This window comes from Rattus norvegicus, chromosome 10 (genome assembly GCF_021556685.1).
Source record: "Rattus norvegicus strain SHRSP/BbbUtx chromosome 10, alternate assembly SHRSP_T2T, whole genome shotgun sequence".
Classification (NCBI taxonomy): domain Eukaryota; kingdom Metazoa; phylum Chordata; class Mammalia; order Rodentia; family Muridae; genus Rattus; species Rattus norvegicus.
This window is the reverse complement of record NC_141543.1, coordinates 107,496,463-107,515,539: the sequence shown is the minus strand read 5'-3', so window position 1 is coordinate 107,515,539 and position 19,077 is coordinate 107,496,463. Positions and strand designations below refer to the sequence as shown.

General features: G+C 51.8%; 1 protein-coding gene across 1 annotated transcript in view; it reads right to left on the bottom strand.

Annotated features, from left to right (window-relative positions):
* Nucleotides 1-2,363: 2,363 nt before the first annotated feature.
* Sap30bp (SAP30 binding protein) overlaps nucleotides 2,364-19,077 on the bottom strand; it is a 31,602-nt gene continuing 14,888 nt past the window's right edge. The window contains 8 exon segments of the mRNA NM_001108305.1: nucleotides 2,364-3,607; nucleotides 3,868-3,952; nucleotides 5,227-5,285; nucleotides 6,053-6,104; nucleotides 6,431-6,491; nucleotides 7,316-7,407; nucleotides 10,267-10,355; nucleotides 15,345-15,387. Coding sequence (NP_001101775.1) covers nucleotides 3,426-3,607; nucleotides 3,868-3,952; nucleotides 5,227-5,285; nucleotides 6,053-6,104; nucleotides 6,431-6,491; nucleotides 7,316-7,407; nucleotides 10,267-10,355; nucleotides 15,345-15,387 — 663 coding nt within the window. The 3' untranslated portion in view covers nucleotides 2,364-3,425.

Below are 19,077 nucleotides of genomic sequence, written 5' to 3'. Positions count from 1 at the left end.
CCCCGGCTTTGGTGGGTCCCACACGCCCGCACCCCGGCTTTGGTGGGTCCCACACGCCCGCACCCCGGCTTTGGTGGGTCCCACACGACTGTATCCCCGGCTTCGGAAGCTGAGATAACAGCTGCAGACTGGAGCCAGATTGGGTGATGAGTTCTCTGCCAGCCTGAGCTACACAATGAGATCCAGCCTCAAAAACCCAACAAGTCAACAACAAAAACGATCAAGATGGCTCCTAGGCTTGGGAGTCGTCTTTGTTTTCTGGAACAAGCTTCTCCACTCCCACTTGGATTCTGAAACCAGCCCTTTTCTACAGAGCCTGTTGTTTGTGGTGTGGACCCAAGATCTGGGTGCATTGCTACTGGAGTGTGATGTTCTTAAATAGCACAAATACCCGACCTTCGATGAGTGCCAGGGAGCTAGCTTTTCTCTTCCCTGTCCTTTATCTTCCTCCTGCTTGTTGGACTGCATGCTCTAGCACAGGGCCACAACCCCAGTTCCTATTACTCCCTAGACTCTGGATAACTTACTTCTTTCTTCCAAGGACTTTATTCTAAATTACTGTGTCTCTGTGTGGACATGTGCATGTGAACACAGGCACCCCAGGTCTGTGTCATGGGGTCCAGCTGGAACTGGAGTCAGAGTGAGACACTGGATGTGGGTGCTGAGAACCAATCCAGGGTCCTCGAGAACAGTACGTGCTCTCTACTGCGCCACTGCCTTGGATTTTCTCCCTAACTCCCACACAGTGAGGCACATCGTCCCCTCTGTTCTCACCTGGCTCTCCCGGAGATGACACCAAATCCGTCCACAGTGCCCCACATGAGAGCAGGGCATACGCAGGTAATAGGACACACCTGTAGTCCTAGCTGCTTACACCGACACAGGAGGATCACTTGAATCCAGTTGTTTGGAGCTGACCTTGATTGTGTCCAGGCGTCATGTGTGTGGGGGTGTGTGTGTGCGTGCGTGCGCTCTCACACAGGTGGAGCTTGATGCTGGGGTGCTTCCCAACTTAAATTTTTCGAGGAGGGGTTTTTCTGCCCCCCACCCCCAGCACACATGTAGCCCAGCTTCTGTGGGCACTGGGATCCCTGTGCTTGTGTGGCGAGCACTTTATGCACAAGACCACCTCATTGTCCCAAAACTCTTAAAAAAAAAAAAAAAACCAAAACCCCAAACCAAAGGCAGGCATGGTGGTGCACAGCTTTAATCCCAGCACTTGGGAGGCAGATGGAGGAGGATCTGGTCTACAGAATGAGTTCCAGGAAAACCAGGGCTGTGATAGAGAAATCCTGTCTCGACCCTTAACACCCCCGCCCCCAACAAACAAACAAAACCAAACCAGGTCTGGAGGTACACCTGTAATTCCAGGACTTGGAAGGCAGGGGCAGGAGACTCACTTGAGGCTACTCTGGGCTGAACCTCTCCTCTTCACAAGGGCCTGGAACCTGGGATTAGTTCAGTGGTAGAACAGGGAGCCTGGGTTGGATGCCAAGTACTACACACTACGACTCTAATATATAAAAGTGTAAAGCACAAAACAGCAGCGGCCTGCCCATCACTTGCCTAAAGCACAGGACCACTGGCAAGGCTTGGTAAGCCAGTCACAAAGAGCCTGGGGCAAGCAGTGTCAAGGGAGTCAGGTGACCACAACCTGAGGTGTTGAGCAGCCCACCACTCTGTGATGGCCCTCGCCCACTCGACTTCTGGGTCACAAGCCTCCAGGTACACCTGTGGGGATCACCCAGCTTCTGAGCGTGCCCGAGGAGGATTCTGTCGATTAGGGTAACAGTGGGACACACATTACATAAACGTGGGTTGCAGCAATCCCTCGGTACAGGATAGGAGACTGAACTGGCAGCAGTTGAGAGTCTGGAGGTCCCCAGCAAACAGCCAGGTCCCCAGCATCCCATCCCCACAGATCCCTGGTAGAATTTGGGAATGTAGCTCACTTGGCGTTTGCCTAGCATGCAGGAAGTCCTGGATCCGATCCCTCAGACCATATAAACTAAGTGTGATGATTCATGTTCACAATCCCAGCACTCAGGAAGCAAAGGCAGGAATCAGACGTTCAAAGACCCGCTCAGGAGACCCTATCTAATTAGTTCTTGGTGGGGATGAGGCTGGTTTCAGCTGAGCTTTGTGAAGCTCAGGCCCCTCACGAAGCCCTTAGGTAGTGTTTTCCGAGGCTCCACAGGACTGGTTCAGGGCTGCTGCAGACTGGACTGGAGCCAAGGTGTTGGCGTCCTTGGTTCATCTCCCAAAGTGCCTACTCAGACCTGGGTGTCCTGAGCCTCCTGCAGGGTAGACCTTACTGGAGGTGCTCGGGACACATGCAGTCAAGGACAGAAGGGGACGACAGTAGTGACAGGGTTTTCATTTTAGGGTATTTCACAAATACCCAACACAACCTTAGAGGCCATCTCTGTTGGTCCCATGGAAGGAGTGGGATCCTTCACAGCCCCACTTCCTCCTTTGACACTCAGTCCTTCCGCTGAATGGGAGGGAGAGCTGCCAGAGGGCACGAAAGACAAGCTTCCCTCCGTGTCGGGCTGGCGAATGTTTGGGCCCACAGAGTGGCTGCTGGTGCTACCAAGGGCTGCTGCTGGGTAGAGATAACAACATAGGAAGGGCGGGGTGGCAGACCTTCCCCAGAGCAGCGCCTTCACACAAACAATGAGCGGCAGCCCTGGCCAGAGCAGGAGGTGATTCATCTCCCCCACTGCGTGGATCCTGCTGGCCACACTCACTGGGCACTGAGGGGCTGGGGCGGCCTTGGCCAGGTGCCCACACTTTGCTCCTGCCCTGGGCAGGTTGGGAATCACCCAGCCCTCTGTTATCTGGCCTGATTTCAAAAGCCTGGGTGTGTATCATAAGCAGTGTGGGGAGTGTTTAACTGCACCCAAGAGAGCAGCGGCCTCTGTTATTGCCGGAGAATTGTTCAGAACTGGTTTCTGGATCAGGAGAATAGGAAAATAGACAACAGGAAAGGTTATGTGTGTGGCCCCTCCTTGAGCTCCCACCTGCCCACGCCCTGGGCATACACTGGGAATGACCATGGCAGCTCCCTGGGCTACCCCTCTGAGTACTCCCGTGGCTTGTCGGCCATTGTTCATCCTGAGCCACAATCCTGACTGTTACGAAGGGCACTAGAGCTTCAGGTTTGCAGCGTGGGAGAGGCCAGTGCACCTGACATGCCAGGACCCAAGAAGCAGTACTTTTAATTGGGTGAGACCCAAGAGGTGTGCGCACAGACCCTGTCCAATGCACACACTGCCTCTGCTGTGACGTCCTTCCGGCTGGAATGCCGAGGCTCCTCTTGGAAGGCATGTGGGGAGTGCGTATCAGTCCCAAACAAAGGCACCTCCCAGTGGGTGGAAGTTACTGGGTTGCACAGTCCTGCCAAGTCCTGGGGTGTCCTCTGGTCACTGCTTGGCCTTCTTCACGATGGTACCCACGGCAGAAATGACAGTGGTCTTGGAGCCGCTGGCACTGGTGGTGACAGTGACCACTGCTGGCAGGGTGGCTGTGGTGGTGAGGATGGTGGGCTGCGCTATTGTCGTCACGGGGATGGCCGAGTCCCATTTGCTCTTCCTCTTCTGGGCATCTAGAGGTGATACAAGAGAGGGGTCAAGATCAGCACCAACCAATAGGACCCCAAGGGCAGGGCCCCTTTCCCGGCAGGCCAGAGGCAGGTTGGGTCCAGGAACCCAGAGGGAAGTCAATAATCTGGGAGCCTTGCTATGCTCATACTTGGCAGAGCACACAAGGCCAAGCCTGGCACAGTCCCTCTCTAACAAACCCATGAACCTCCCGCTCTATCTGGAGGCCCTGAGGTGGTGCAGGGACGGGATGAGCAGCCTGTACCTGCGACAGCTGTGCTGGCAGTGCTGGTGGTGGTGGCCGTGGCATTGGTTGTGGTGCCTTTCTTGGTGCCTGTTACAAACTCAATCTGGAGAGGAGAGAGGACAATAAGACCATTGCAGAGACATGTGTCCATTTCCTGTGCTGTCCGTCCATCTGTCTGCTCCCAGGGCACAAGAGTTCGGCATTAAACAAAAGAGGCCCTGAAAACCATCTTGGCTGGGAGCACTTGGGAGAGTGGGAGGTGCCTGAGGGGCTTTTGTCACTCTTCCAAACACTTTCCCAGCAGATGTGGGGTCCCTCCCAGCATCACAAGTTACCACACATGACCAACCGGCACCCAACCCACTGTCCCCTTAAACCAGCTGCCAGGCCTCTCCTCCTCACATCCAGGAGGAAGTGCTATCTTCTGCACAGAAGGACAGCTGTGGTCCCCAGACCTGTGTTAAGCCTAGGGTTTAGGGGGAGAGGAAGAGAAAGAAGGGGGAGATTCATTCAATGGTTAAGAACAAGAAACTTGGGGCTGGAGAGATGGCTCAGTGGTTCCATCCAGAGAACCCGAGTTTGGTTCCCAGCACCCACATGGTGGCTCACAACCATCCATGCCCTCTTCTGTCACACAGGCATACACACATATACATAAAATACATATGCACATTTTAAAAAAGGACAAGAAACCTAGTTCCTCCCCCTCACACCACTCCCACATTCTTGGCCACAAAGCCTCAGAAAGGGCCAGTTACACCCCCAGGCCTTGCAGCCCTCAGCCTGGAGGTAAGGGAGGCTCTTGTGGGTCACAGCTGCTGTGAGGAATTCAGCCCTAACCAGAGTAGGAGAAGGTGTATTCTCATGTCCAGCTGACAATCTGGGGATCGTGAAGCTCCTGGCAGACCCTCTCTGATGACACTGCTACAGAAGTGGTGCTTGGTGTCCAAATTGATGGCTTATGTGGCTCTCAGACATGAGATCCATAGGAACCCACACAAGCTGGCTGTGGAGGTCAGCTCTGCAGGCCAAGAAATGCACAACGCAGAGTAGGCCTTAGCCTCACTCTCAGAAGGAACAAACAGCTACTTCACATCAGGCTGGAGCATCATTGAGCCATAAGAGGCAAAGCCCCCAGGGCTCTGCAGTGGGCTAAGGAAGGGCACAATGCCGGGGACGCCGAGCCTGCCACAGCTGAGCAGTGGTTTCCATAGACAGCCGTCTGCTCATCACAGAGGCCAAGGCCAAGGATGCTCAAGGCCTCACTAGACATGAAGGGTAGGGGTGGCAGGGAGCCTGGGAAGCCGGACTCTTCCACTCAGCAGCAGGACCTGCACACCTCACAGCACCTCCGCCCCAGGGTCAGTCATTACTTACTTTCGTTCTCTCCTTTTTGGCCTTTTCCAATTTGTCCATTTCAATCTTCTGGGCCTTGGCTGTGGAGACATGAGCAGTGTGTGACCGAGGAGGTCACTGCCTTGACCTTGCATTCCTCATACTGGCCTAAAGGGCTGCATGGGCTCAGCACTGGAGCAGGTGAAGTGTTAGGCCCTGGTCAGCGTGGACCATGGGCCTGGTCCAAGGGTCTGGGGGCTGCTCCTGAGCTTCATTCACAGTGAACGACCACCCTACTGACTAAGGAACGCTAGATACAGAATTATATTGTAAATAAAAATATTGGGAACTAACTTAAAATAAGGCAAAACTTGTAAGGGCCACATATACACACACTAATGAGCCAGGACCTGGTTTACAAGCTCTGGGCTTGTGACGGGGACTCACAGGTTCAAGGCTCAGGCTGTGAAATTACTCCCAGCTCTGTGCTGTGTTCCCTGGCCTTAGAACACACACCTCCTCTGCCCCGGGCATTCTGGCCCCTGCACCTCTCCAAACCTTGCTCTAACGGTCTCCTCAACAGGGCCTTCCCAATCTTTTGGCCAGGTCAGGCGCTCTGCTTGCCAAAGGTTTCTGGCTCTGCTCACATTAATTCAGTGCCATCAGTGTGGGAATTACTATCCCATCTGCCTGTACTGTGTCCAAGTCTTGCCAGCAAGGGACACCGTCAGTCTTGTCCACAGAAGCCCTGTAGACATGGCCCGGCACAGAGACCCTGCCTGAGATATGGGTCACCTAAGTCACTGACTGGATGGACAGACCGATGGGTGTGTGGATGAGTAGATAAACAGAAAGCTACAGAGGTTACCCAATGCCTCATAGTAGGAGTCTTCAGACCAGCCGTGGGGATCAAACATATCCTGCAAAGAGGAGGTTAAACTGTAGTCAGAGCGACACCACAGTGCACAGGAGCTGCCTAGGCTAGGGCCCCAGCCCTCATGAAGGCACAGGGCTTCAGCTGGCTCCCTGATCACCAGCCACAAAGCCAGGAAGCTCCTAAGAGCAGAGTAGGAGCGTCCGCTCAGCTGGTAGCAGTGGCACAGGCCCGGTTCTGGCTTCTAACTGGTTGGGACCCAGAGACCAAGCCTGTCACTGGCATCTGCCAGACTACCAGCCAAGCCACTCCACAGACGTTCCATGGCATGAAGCCACACCCACTACAGCAAGCTCCACCCCCTGTGCACACCTTTGGGTAGTTGGTGCCCAGCTCATCAATGGCACAGAACTGGATCAGTTTCTCGTAGATGCTGAAAAGGGAACAGAAGAACCCATGAGCAGGCTCTGTACTGGTCCCATATCCTGTATGGAATCAGAACCACCGGCTCCTGGACCGATGACAAAGGGATGAAGCCTTTTCACCCATCACTTCCACCAATGCAGCCTCCTGATGGGATGCCTGCCTCCTCCCCAGACAGGCTGCGGCTGGGGCCAGAAGGAGGCGGTTGAGACAGCATCTGAATGCTATGTCTACTGTAGATGCTTCTGGTCTTCAGTTGGCCTTGGCATGGGCCTCCACACTCAGACCACACAACTGGCTGGGCTCAGTCCCTGCTGACACAGGGCGCATCCTGCCCTGGGTGTTTTACTAGTTTGAGCATTTGAAAGAATAAGCCTGGGACACAGCCAGGCAGCGTGATGCACACCTTTAACTCTAGCACTTGTGGGGGCAGAGGCAGGTGGATTCTGTGAGTTCAAGGCCAGACAGGACTACATAGTGGGATCCTATCTCAAATACCTCGACATAACAATAGACCCAGCCAGACACACCTTGTCCCTAAACCCTTCTTTATGAGCCAAAGCCAAGCTTTCTGAGTTGGAAGAACCTCTCTGGTGATTACCTTGTTGAATGTCCTCCTTTAGGACCAGGGTGGGGAGCAGAACCCAGCCAGGTCTCTTAGCCATCATGGTGGACTGGTGCACACCTTGAACCTGTATTTTATGAGTAAATCTCTGGTGTGTCTACCAGGCACCTAGTATCAGTGGAAGTCTGGGTGAAGTCACTTTGGGCTCTCCTCCCCTGCCTCCCTTCACAGGTTTTCCTGGTCCCCGTCTACCGTTTGTCTTGCCTCACCTGGGGTTCCGGAACTCCTTCTTCCTTTGGATGATGTAGTTCATATCCATCCCCTCCTTTATCTTCCGCTCATAGAGCTTCTGGATCTTATCCTTTGGAGGGGACAGAGGGTAAGCTTCACAGAGCCTATCCCCCATGATCCTGTTGCACCCCAGCCATCTAATGCCTGACTCCAATCACAGTCTGACCAGAGGTAGGTACAGGCAAATCCAGCCCAAATCGGTCTGTTTGCATGGCTGATTTCTCCTGAGCTAGTCTTGATGGTCAGTGTAGAGAGTGGGAGAAAGGTCAAGTCAGAAGTCACTGGAAGCCTAGCGACAAATACAAAACTGTGTATCATCTCCCAGACACAGAGGAGTGCAACTTCTTAAGAGCTGATGAGCAGCCCTGAGGCGCAGGAGACCTGGGAAAGTGTCATCACCTCGGAGGAGGGAGACAGACTTTTTTGTAGTTGGTCTCAAATTTCCTAGATGCCTTTAAAAAAAAGGTGGTGCTTGGGATGGAACTGGGGCCTCACTGCAGGCCAGGTGCATGCTTTGCTGCTGAGTCCACCTTTGAATGTCTTTCTACGGTGTCTGGAAGAGCTGGCTCATGTCCGTTAACTGAGGGTCACAAGCAAGGATTAGGATCTAACCTCTCACCAAAATCCCTCCAAGGACCCTGGCCTAGGAAACAAACAAACAAACAAACAAACAAACAAACAAACAAACAAACAATTGGCAGCATCCAAGCTGGTGATACAGGCCAAAGGGACAAAGCCTGTAACAGATGCTGTGCTGGCTGGGTTTTATCAACCTGACACCAACCTAGACACCTGGGGAGAGGGAATCCTAATTAAGAAAATGTCTTCCGGGGTTGGGGATTTAACTCAGTGGTAGAGTGCTTGCCTAGCAAGCGCAAGGCCCTAGGTTTGGTCCCCAGCTCCGAAAAAAAAGAACCAAAAAAAAAAAAAAAGAAAGAAAATGTCTTCTGACTGGAGAGATGGCTCAGCGGTTAAGAGCACTGACTGCTCTTCCAGAGGTTCTGAGTTCAATTCTCAGCAACCACACGGTGGCTCACAACCATCTGTAATGGAATTCGATGCCCTCTTCTGGTGTGTCTGAGGACAGCTACAGTGTACTCATACATAAGTAAATAAGTAAATCTTAAAAAAAAAAAAAAAAGAAATAAAGAAAAGAAAAGAAAATGTCTTTGTAAGACTGGTCTGTAGGCGAGTCTGTTCTGTTTTTTTTGTTGTTGTTGTTTGTTTGTTTGTTTTTTGAGCCCAGGCTGTCCTGGAACTTACTCTATAGACAGACCAGGGTGGCCTCAAACCCAGAGGTCTGCCTGTCTCTGCCTCCCGAGGGCTAGGATTGAAAGTGTGAGCTCCCAGTGCCCAGTTTAGCTGGGGTTTTTAATCACAGCAATAGAATCCTTAAAACTGATGGCATCAATGTCACCTGCTGCCACCAGTGAAGAAGCCCAGACTCAACTCAGGGTAGAGCCTCCTCTGAGAAGAGAGCTCTGAGCCAGGAACAGGATTCCTGTTCTAATTCAAGGGCCAACTGTGGCTTCCCTGAGGGAACACTTCGCCTGCTAGAGGAGAGAAGGACTAGAGGTCCTGGTAGTACCCCCGGGCACCTTTTAGAAGAGGTGACCACTCCCCTGGTCAGAAGGCCAAATCCAGCTTCCTGCTGAGACAGGCGTGCTGATGCCTGAGAGGTCTGCAGAGCAGGTGGTTACCATGGAGGGAGAAGCTGGCAGTGTGGGCACTGCAGGGAGCCCTTCCACAGAAGGCTCAGCAGCTTGCGGTGAACCCTGCCTTACAGCTGGTCTATCACAGGTTTCGCTGTTTGTTTAAATGTCATGGTTCCTACCCCCAATAGGATCAATAAATAAATAGTCAAAGAAGAAACAGTCTGAACTTAAGAGCTCTGAAGGTCAGCAGCAGTGGTGCCCACCTTTAATCCTAGCACCGGGGAGGCACAGACAGATGGATCTGAGTTTGAGGCTAGCCTGGTCTCCAAAGTGAGTTCCAGGACAGCCAGGGCTATAAAGAAATCCTGTTTCAAAAAACAAAATCCAAACAAAACAAAACAGACCACGCTCGGGGTGGCTGGCTGCTTCTGCTTGGCAGGCCTCTGGAACTGTCCTCACAGGCTTAAACTTGTTTGGCATGGAGAGTGACGCCATCCTGGGGGTGAAGGGGAGGGAGGCAGACAGCTTAGCCAAGGGAGGAGACTTCTGGGAAAGGAAGAAACTCCAAGGTGCCCCGTCCTGACTCTGACCGTCTCCTGGACTCCTGCATTCCTCAGCCCGAGGACCCATTAGTCATCCATCCGCTTGGGTGGGGCCATGGGCTGGTTCCATAGCTGGGGGCACCCAGAAGAAGCTGCAGGATCAAAGGCAGGGCAGGTGGAAAAGGCTCATAGTTATGTAGCCTTGGGCACCTATCTGCCCTGTAGTTAACTGAAACGTCCCACTCACAGGGGAACAAGGAGAAACCAACATGGGTGAAATCTGTTTACTGAGTTCCTATGTCCCATGGATCAGTGCACAGATGAACAGCTTCTGTTCTTCAGGCACTTAAAGCCTTACTCAGGTCAGGTGTGAGGGCAGAAGCTGCTGAGTCAGGAACACAGAGACGGAAACTGTGCATCTACATGTGCATGGTACACACGTGCAATTTATGTTACACTCTGATGGAGCCTCAGTTACCTGGCAAATTTCCCTAAGAAGTGCCCTGGCTCAGAGAGGGCCGACCAGGGACACAAGAGGGCAGCACATGACAGGTGTGGCAATGGGTGTCAATCCCTGAGTTCTGGCTTATAGGAGGCTGCAGGCTCCTGCCCATCTGGCGGTTTAACTTGGTCCCTTTCCCTGCCATGGCCTCTGAAGGCCATAGCATAAGCAGACAATGTAACCCAGGCCATCTCAGTCACATGGGCCTCAGCAGCCAGACCTGTGCTTACTTGTAAGTGATTTGAACATCTGCCCGGCGGTTCTGGTGGGATCTTGATCTCGTCTGGTGACATGTTGCGGACCTTTTCAGAAAAGGAAGCTGTTGAGAAAAGAGGAGATTCTTGTGTTGAGAGGAAAGGCCAGGGGCTATAAAAGCACAAGCACAGAACAATTCCAGCAAGGAACCGTGCTGTGAAAGCAGAAGGGGAGGTGAACAAGGAGAGTGTCCCCGAGGTGAGATCAAATGTTCAGATGCCAGCCATGTGTCAACCTTCGAGAAGGGAAGTTCAGGTAGAGGGGACAGATGTAAATAACACACCCTACCAAGCTCCAGAGACTAGCTTTTAAGAAGAGAGAAAGTCCAGGGAAGCCCTGGGGGAGGGGAAGGGAGGAGCCACAATCAAATGCATTTGCCGATTTCTACAGTGTGAATTCTGCCTGGCCTAAGCAACTCTCAGGTTGCCAATGTGGAGACACTAAACCTAGGCAGGGCTAGAGAGACATGTGTCAGCCTCACACTCGGCACTGCCCTTTCTGGTTGGCTATGAGAAACTGTTAAGGGTTCCTAATGTTTTGGGTCCCAAATAGCATGTGCACAGAAAGACCTGAACAAAAGGTCTGATTCTGACACAAGAACCACAACTCCCAAGGGCAATCAATCCCCTCAGAGAACCACGGCCCACCCAAGCCTCGCCTCCTCTTCTCATTCCCTTCCCTGCAGCCTCCCCAGCTACCCCAGGACCTCAGAGTCGGCTCTGCAGCACAGACAATGGGCTGATTGTTAAGAGTCAGTCATGCTCTTTGAAACATTCCTCATGAGAAGACCCATACATGAGCAAACGGCAGAGAGCAAGGGCGGGGCAGGAGGAAGGCAAGAACCAAAAAGCCACCAGCAATAGCATCTAGCTGAGTACTTGCTGGAGGACCTACTGTGTGCCAGGCCCTTACCTAAGCCCTTTCTAGAACAGCTCTAGAGGCCTGAAGGGAGTCTGGGGGAAGGCGGAGGGTGGCATGGCCTTCCTGGTCTCTAGTCCAAGGCTGGGTTTTCGTAAAGATTTTATCTTTTAAAAATTTGTTCTTTGCCTGTGTGAGTACAAGTGCCCTCAGAGTCCAGAGAGGGCATTAGATCCCCTGGAGGTGACATTTACCGGAGGTTGTGACCTCCAGACATGGGTCCTGTCCAGAGCAGAATGTGTTAACTGCTGAGTCTCCCCTCCAGTCATGATTTTAAAATAATCCCAGGTTTTAAGAGATTAAAACAAAACAAAACAGGGAAGAGAGAGAGAGAGAGAGAGAGAGAGAGAGAGAGAGAGAGAGAGAGAGAAAGAGAGAGAACACTTAGGTGTCTGTAGGGGGAAACCCCTCATCAGGGTCTCAGGCTGGCCCAGACTCCTGGGCTCAAGCAACTCTTCCTCTTCAGTCTCTGGATTGGCTGGGCTGCAAGTGTGCGTCATGCACCCAGCATGGGTTACTGTTTTCTTCTTAGCAGATAAGGTGTTTTGATCTCTGCATAGCTACCATTGCTATGACAAACGCAGTGCTCAGTAAGCCAAAGACTAATGACTTCCAGGTCAGCTCCGGTGGTCTGGGCCTGTGTACACTATGAACACAGAGGCCAGGGATCAGGCCTGAGGCAGCCTTAAAGCACAAGTACAGTACCGAGCTTCGGCGCCCCAGTGGGTTGTAACTAGACACACCCTAAGCATGGGCTGGGCGATGGATCAGAGGTCGCTGTAGGCCTGAGATGCAATAGCAGCCAAGAATGGTCTCTTCGAGGGGAGTACACACTTGCTGCTGCCCCGTTCCTTTCTGCCATCTCCCAATTTGCCCTCAGGCAGGGCACTACCTAGCTCTGGCAGGCTGTCAAGCCAAATCTCGATTCTTACTTTTCCCCAGCCCCGGGGATAAGCAAAAGTTCTAGGTCTGATGTCAGACTACAGAGGCCAGCCGAGAGGGGAAGCGAGTGGGAAGAGCTGGTTAGAGCATTTTGTGAGTATTCATCACAAAACCAAGAAGGCCTTGGCAGGCACTGGGCCACAGAGGGCATATGTGCATGTGACACAGACAAAGAGTGCCCTTTGGCATTTGCCAGGAAAGCTTTTTAGAAAAACAGGGTGTGCCACAGTTACTGTGGCAACCTCCAGCCTCTGGGACATAAGGAGTAGAGTGTGACGGATGGGAGGAGGGAGCCCTTGTGAACTAAGATAGGAACAAGAGTCCCTGGGAAGTAAATGACAAGAAGGTGACATATTCTGGACAATAAAAGTATACAGCAGAGACTTGAGGACAGGCGTGAGTGACTCTTTCCTAAAACCTAGAAAGCATTCAGTACAGAGAGAGCAGCTGCCCTGCAGAGTGGCCAGAGCCCCTAACCGTCTCTGGAAGTGTCAAGCCGTGTGCCCGCAGACACTTGGGCAGTGCCTGTGCCTTAGCTGCTCTGCTCTGCTCTGCTGGGAGCAGCTGCATTTAATATCTGCAAGCCTGCTGCAAGCATGAGTCAGTCCTGCCCTGCTAATGCCTCTGTCAGAAAACATCTGCAGTGTCCACGGCCACCAGGTAGGACTCTGGGCAGAGCAGCTAGTTCCGGGGACTTAGGCTACGGCAGGGAGGAGCAGGGGTAGAAAGCCCAGTGGGGCTGAGGATGCCTGCAGGATACTAACCAGCAGGAGGCTCCCGAGTGATCTGAACACCACTCCACATCTAACACGGTTTCAGGCCCGTGGGGCCGGCAGCTGTCAGGAGTACAGCACTGGCGAAGCCTGTGAGTTGGGTTCTTGGCTCTTTGCTTGTTCTTTTAAAGCCACTCTGCTGAAGAGCTGACTTACCACCTGCTCCTCAAAGAGCAAAGAGTGCTAACCCTATGCAGATGACAATGTACTGTGTCCACCACAACAGAGGACATAAACAGACTATGTCAGCTATATTGAGAGGTTCCTTAGTCACAACAGACAAATGTAGAGGAATTCCCATGCTCAGCAGTGTGCATGGAACTCTCAGGAACCTGCATAAACAGAAAGCCAGGCAGGAAAGCCGCCATCTGCAGCAGGCACTCAGCGTGTCCTCAAAGGGACACTCATGGGCAGGTGACAGTTCTGCTCAGCATCCGCTCACGCACAGGAAGGCCCTCATAGCACAATGATCCAGCCTACGTGCTTGCCAATGGGCCTACTTCATATGAAACTTAAAATGGGGCTGAACTCCCATCAAGATCACTTCTCACTTGAGACTGAAGGAAGACACCTGCCCAGGGGAGCTGAGCACCAGGAACTAAGGAGGGTAGAGGTGTCAGCCTGTAACCGGTCTGGTACGACTAGTACAGATACAAATGCCTATCAAATCTAACAACAGGACACTTAAACTCACAGGTTTTACTCTTTAAATTACACCTCAATAATGCTATTTCAAACACATGGCACAGAAGCTGAGTTTCTGCAATACCAGATCTCTGAGAGGCTAAGGTAGACGACCAGCCAGGCCATAGCCAGGCCATGCTACACTCATGAATCTTTAAAAAAAAAAAAAAAAAAGTCAAAGCAAACCCAGAGGAAAAGAGCCAAGCTGGTTAAGGAAGAATTCCAGCCGATGCCCAAACACGTCCAACACTTATCTGACACTGCTCGTGTGAGTGGGGGGCACTGCTGTATTGGTTCACGGTCAGGCTGCTCTCTGACCTAAACCCTGAAGTTTCTCAGTGGTGAACAGCAGAGTGAAGTGGTGCCCAGATGGAGGAGGCTTTCAGTTCCCACCACACCTGGCCTTGTGTATCAACCACTGCCGAGGCCGCTGGCTTCTGATTAGATGTGTGCCATGCCTCCTTTAAGCTGTCATATCCCGAGTGTCATTTTCTAAAGAACAAATTCTAGGGTTTAAGGAAGCCCTGGTTTTAATTTACATAGTTGCATGTAAACGTGTTTGAGTATGTGTATGTACTTCAATGTATGTCATGTGTCTGCATGTTCCTGCTGAGGTCTGGCAGAACAGAGACAGCATTGGACTCCCTGTACCTAGAGTTACAGGAAGTTGTGAACCACCCAACATGGATGCTGGGAAATGAACCTGGATCCTTTGCAAGAATAGCACTGAGCCATCTCTATAGTCCCTGATTTTTTTTCAATAAGACAAACTCTATCCGAAAACCCAGAATCAACACAGTTAATATTCTCGTCCAAGACAAAGCAGAATGAATAATTCCTAGCACTTAGTTATGGAAAACCAGTCACTCATCAACAACCCATAGCAAAAGGGTACTTCTTGGAAAATAGGCAGGTGGGCAGGACCCCAAAGACCACTTTCAAGCCAAGTTTTTGGGCTTTGAACCCCCAGGGCAGGAAAGCACAAGCCCAGAATGTACTGGTGGACGTGCAGGGTGGTTCTGCAGGGGTCTTTTGGGAACAGAAGGAAACCAAGTAGGATCACACTTGTCTCAAGATTAGCACAGTGGCCTGGGAGCAGGAGATGGCTGTTGCAGAGGGAAGGCTGAACCTGACAGGGGACACCAGGAACTTCCCCTGGCTTAGGGTTCTGGAGCCAATACCAAGTCAATGGCCAAACTTAGCAGTGGAGTGGTTTTCTAAAAGGGTTGAGGTGCAGAGGCTAGCAGAGTGCTGGGATGTAATTTGGTTTCCTGCAAGTTACTCTGCTCTCCAAAGTTACCAACGGCCACATATGCTAATTTTGTGAGACATGTTCCCGCCTGGGGACAAGGCAAAGTGCCAGGAGAGGGAGGTCCCATGCCAACTTCTTTAGCAACATGAATATGGTGGTTGGGGTAAGGGGACATAAAGACAGAGAGGTCAGGCCCAGGGCACAAGTGAAAGAAACAAAGACCAAGATGAGCTGCCAGCTGCTAGGGGCTCTGAACTCCCCTGACAACATGGCAACCAACCAAAGCCCAGAAAAGCGCACACAGAATGCCATTTTCAAAGACGTTGCCTGGAGGTCTCACCCAGTCACCCTAGGAAATGCCAAAGGTCTCGTAGTGTGAAGGGAAACTGCTCACAGCAGTGAGATGCCCCAAAGAACAGAGGCTTGGCATAAATAAGCCAGCTGCTCAGGGAAAGGCTCAGAAGTGTGACCTTAGGGTACTCACCCACTAATTCCTGGGGATCCCGCTTCTCTGCTTCTGTGTTATCCTGTGGAGAGAAAGAAACACACAAAGGTAAGCTGGGCTCCTGGGCCACAGTCACTCTCTTCACCGAGACACCTGAATCATCATGGAGGTTGAACGGGTGAGTACTGGCAGCGTGCTAACACTGAGCAGTGCTTCAAGGCTCCCAGCACCCTACAATTCTGACCCCCAGGAGTGAACAGCATTGAGCCATTTGGGTGAGCCATAGGTGAGTGCCCCTGCCACCTGTGTGACTGTGCCTTGCCCATGGCTCCCCTGGGCTGGGAGGGCTTATCCAATCACATCCTTTGGGAGACCCTCCCGTAAAGCCCAACTCTGGAGACCGATGGCTCCTGGGAGTTTGCTTTTATTTTATTTCAAACCATCAGCATTATGAGCATATCATGAGGATTAAGGGGTAGCTCGAAGAAGCCCTTCAGGGACTAAATGAAGCTGCCCAAGCCCCCCAGCTTGAGGTGGTCCCAGTCTTCCTGGCTTTCCTTGACCCTTATCTCTCCTTACACTGGTTTTATATTCTGTCCAGAGAAACACTTTTTTTTAAAACACTGACTACAAATGTCTGACTTCACTGCTTCTCTAAACCAAACCAAAGTTGAGAGGCTGACAGCTAAGTTACAGGCTTAAAGCCGCACCCTTGCCTCTGCTGACCCAAATGTACTTGAACTCAGTAAGATCAGGGACATTTAGTGCCAAGAGGAGATAGTGTTTAAATGGCAGAGAAGTTCACTAAAGGTGTCAGGTCTGGTGTCCTTCCTTTGCTTGGTGAGGGAGGTGATAAGACAATAGGATCTCCACATGAGAACAGCCACAGAGCCCTGGCACCAAGGAAGGAAGGGAAGGGGTGTGGAGAGTCCAAACTCCCTCCCAAGTCAGGCATGGCCTTGTGCCAAGACCAGACCCCTTCCCCAGAAAGTCCCTCCTGATTCTGAGACGACCCAAAATCCCCCTCTTCTGAACACTGTGGCTATTCATTCAAATTGCAAGGGCACAATGTAGAAGCCAGGCTGCTTAGCAACCTGTCCCTCCTCACCATCCACCTCCTGCCAATCAGGTGGGCAAAGAGGAAGGCGGGCTGGGAGGTGGTCCTGGAGGACTGCCACATCAAGTTCAGGTTGGAGTCATAAATCAACTGTTGTTCAAACAGGGCCAATCCTCAGAGGCAAACAACAACTCCTTTGTCGCAGCAATGGGAGAATTCAAGTTGAGGAACATTTCAGTGGCCAGGCGTGGGACTGTAAAATTCCCTTGTGTTTTTCCACTAGGAGACAGCTTCCTGGGTGCTGAGTATAGGAAAACATCAGCTGGAGCTCCTGCCTTCATCTGCAGACACACAGGCCCACATAGGGGACTGGCCTGTGAAGTCTCCAGGGCCCAACGTTCTCCAGAGGACATTGTCTATCCACAGCATCAGGAAGTGGATCACATTTCTTTAAAGGAAAAGACATTATTTCAGGGCTGCCTTAAGGAACCAGGAGCTCCCCTGGGGATTTTTTATAGCTTTTGTGACCTTGGAGTTGGAAGGGGAGGAGGGGCAGGTGTGGGTAGTGAGGGATGGAGCCTGCTCTGTCTTTTGGGTCTGGCTGGCCTAGTGGGCAGTTCAGCCCTGTCTCTAGGAGAAAAGACACAACACTGTTAGAAAGGAGAACCACAGGGGGAACACAGTCTCCCTTTCCCTGGTCCTGTGGCCTATGGCTCCTTAGCCTTTCTAAGCTCATCTTTCTGCCTGGGAAGGGTTTGGGGTCACATCAGCTGTTCTTAAATGGAGGCAGGTCCAGACAGAGTAGGGAGGGAAACTAACTAGGAAAGGGGCCTAGTGACAATGAGGACCTAGAGCTCAGTGGCAGAGCATGGCACAGTCCTAAGTTTGATCCCCAGTACTGCAAAGGTAAGTGACCAAATCCCCCACTTGCCACTGCTCCAAAGTCAGAACTAACTGCAACAAATCAGCCTTGAGGCAGGTTCAATACAACTGGAGACTCCTGTAGCGTAATGCAATGACCCCATGGAACCCACACACATCCCCAGTGGTGGGGTGGGTAGAACTGGGGAGGGATGCACAGCACACACAAGCAAAGATCCAGAGAGAGCCTCCCATCAGTCTCTCAGATGCTGAGTTCCAGGTGAATTCGAACCCAGCACCTATGAACTATGCTCAAGATGGCCATAGTGCCAGAACACAGACAAGGAAGCACTGCACACAGTCAAGGAGATGGAAACCGACACCCTAACCAGCAAACAGGCTAAGGAAACAGTGCTACAAACCCACTCTAGGAGAGGGACTTACCAGCCCTTAAAAGGGCAAGGAAGAGGGGTTAGGGATTTAGCTCAGTGGTAGAGTGCTTGCCTAGCAAGCACAAGGCCCTGGGTTCGGTCCCCAGCTCCGAAAAAAAGAAAAAAGAAAAAAAAAAAGAAAAAAAAAAAAAGGGCAAGAAAGTGGGGGTTGGGAATTTAGCTCAGTGGTAGAGCGCTTGCCTAGCAACCACAAGGCCCTGGGTTTGGTCCCCAGCTCTGGGGGGGGGGGGGGGGCGCGGAAAGGGCAAGAAAGGGAAAGGGGAGGCACGAGGACATAGGGGAAAACAGGACCCCTCAGTTTCCAAGTGCCCAGGGAATTCCTGTCTGAACTTGTATAGCTTTCACCCTCTGGCTTTCAGTTAATCAAAGTTAACTCTACCTGTGAGCCCCATTTACCAGACAGTTGTCTGTATTAGCCAGGGACCTGGAACCATGGCAGAGACAAGACCCTTCAGCCTGGCTCTCACCTCTAAGATGAAAAGGTCGTGCTATAGCAGCTCTGGGCTCAGCCTCTTCACCTAGTCTGGATTCAGTGAGGACACAAGGAACCTCACAGCTTTGCAAGCGAAGCTAAAGGAGGGAGGGAGGAGAGGATGACGAGGTTCACATGCTGAGCATGTATATGTGGGCATGGTGGCATGGTGGCACTGGCATGGGAGGCTGAGGCAGATGGAGTTCAAACTGTAGGTCAGCTTAGGATATTTGTGACATCATGCCTCAAAACAAAACAAAGCAAAACCAACCAAAACCAAAACTAAAAGCACAGTGTGGTAGTGCACACCCAAGACTTTGAAGGAGGCAGGCAGGCCAGCGTAATAAGACCCAGTCTGGTCTTAAAGAGGAAAGAGGAAGCCAAGTGTGGTAGCATGTCCTTAAAGCCAATATGGGGAAGGCAGACACAAGTGGATATCTGTAAGTTCTAAGCCAGCCAGAACTACATAGAGATTTAGTGAGACCCTGTCTCAAGTAGACGAATAGGGAAGATGGAGGAGAGACTGAACACCAATTCTAAAGCGAGAATTTCTCTTCTGTCTGTGCTCGCCCTTCCCCTCTCCTCTACCTTCATTTGAGGCTAATGTCTTAACAGCCACATCAGAGGTGGCCGCAGAGGCCAGAGAATATCGCTGTGAAACTGCAGATTGGGACTTTTCCAATAATTCTGATCCCACTTGCTGTCAGTGAAAGAAGCCTTACTGTCCCCAGGAATGTGGCTCCCATGCAGAATACAGAAGCTCGGCCACAGTGGAGCTGACAGGCAGAGGAAGGAAGGAAAGCCTTACGGGCCCATAGAGCTGGAGACTGCTGTGCGAGCTGAGAGGATTTATGCACTGTAAAGTAGCAGGTTCTGGAGGACAGAATGGTGGTTTATATACAGCTAGCCTTCATCAGCCCTTCTGGGAAC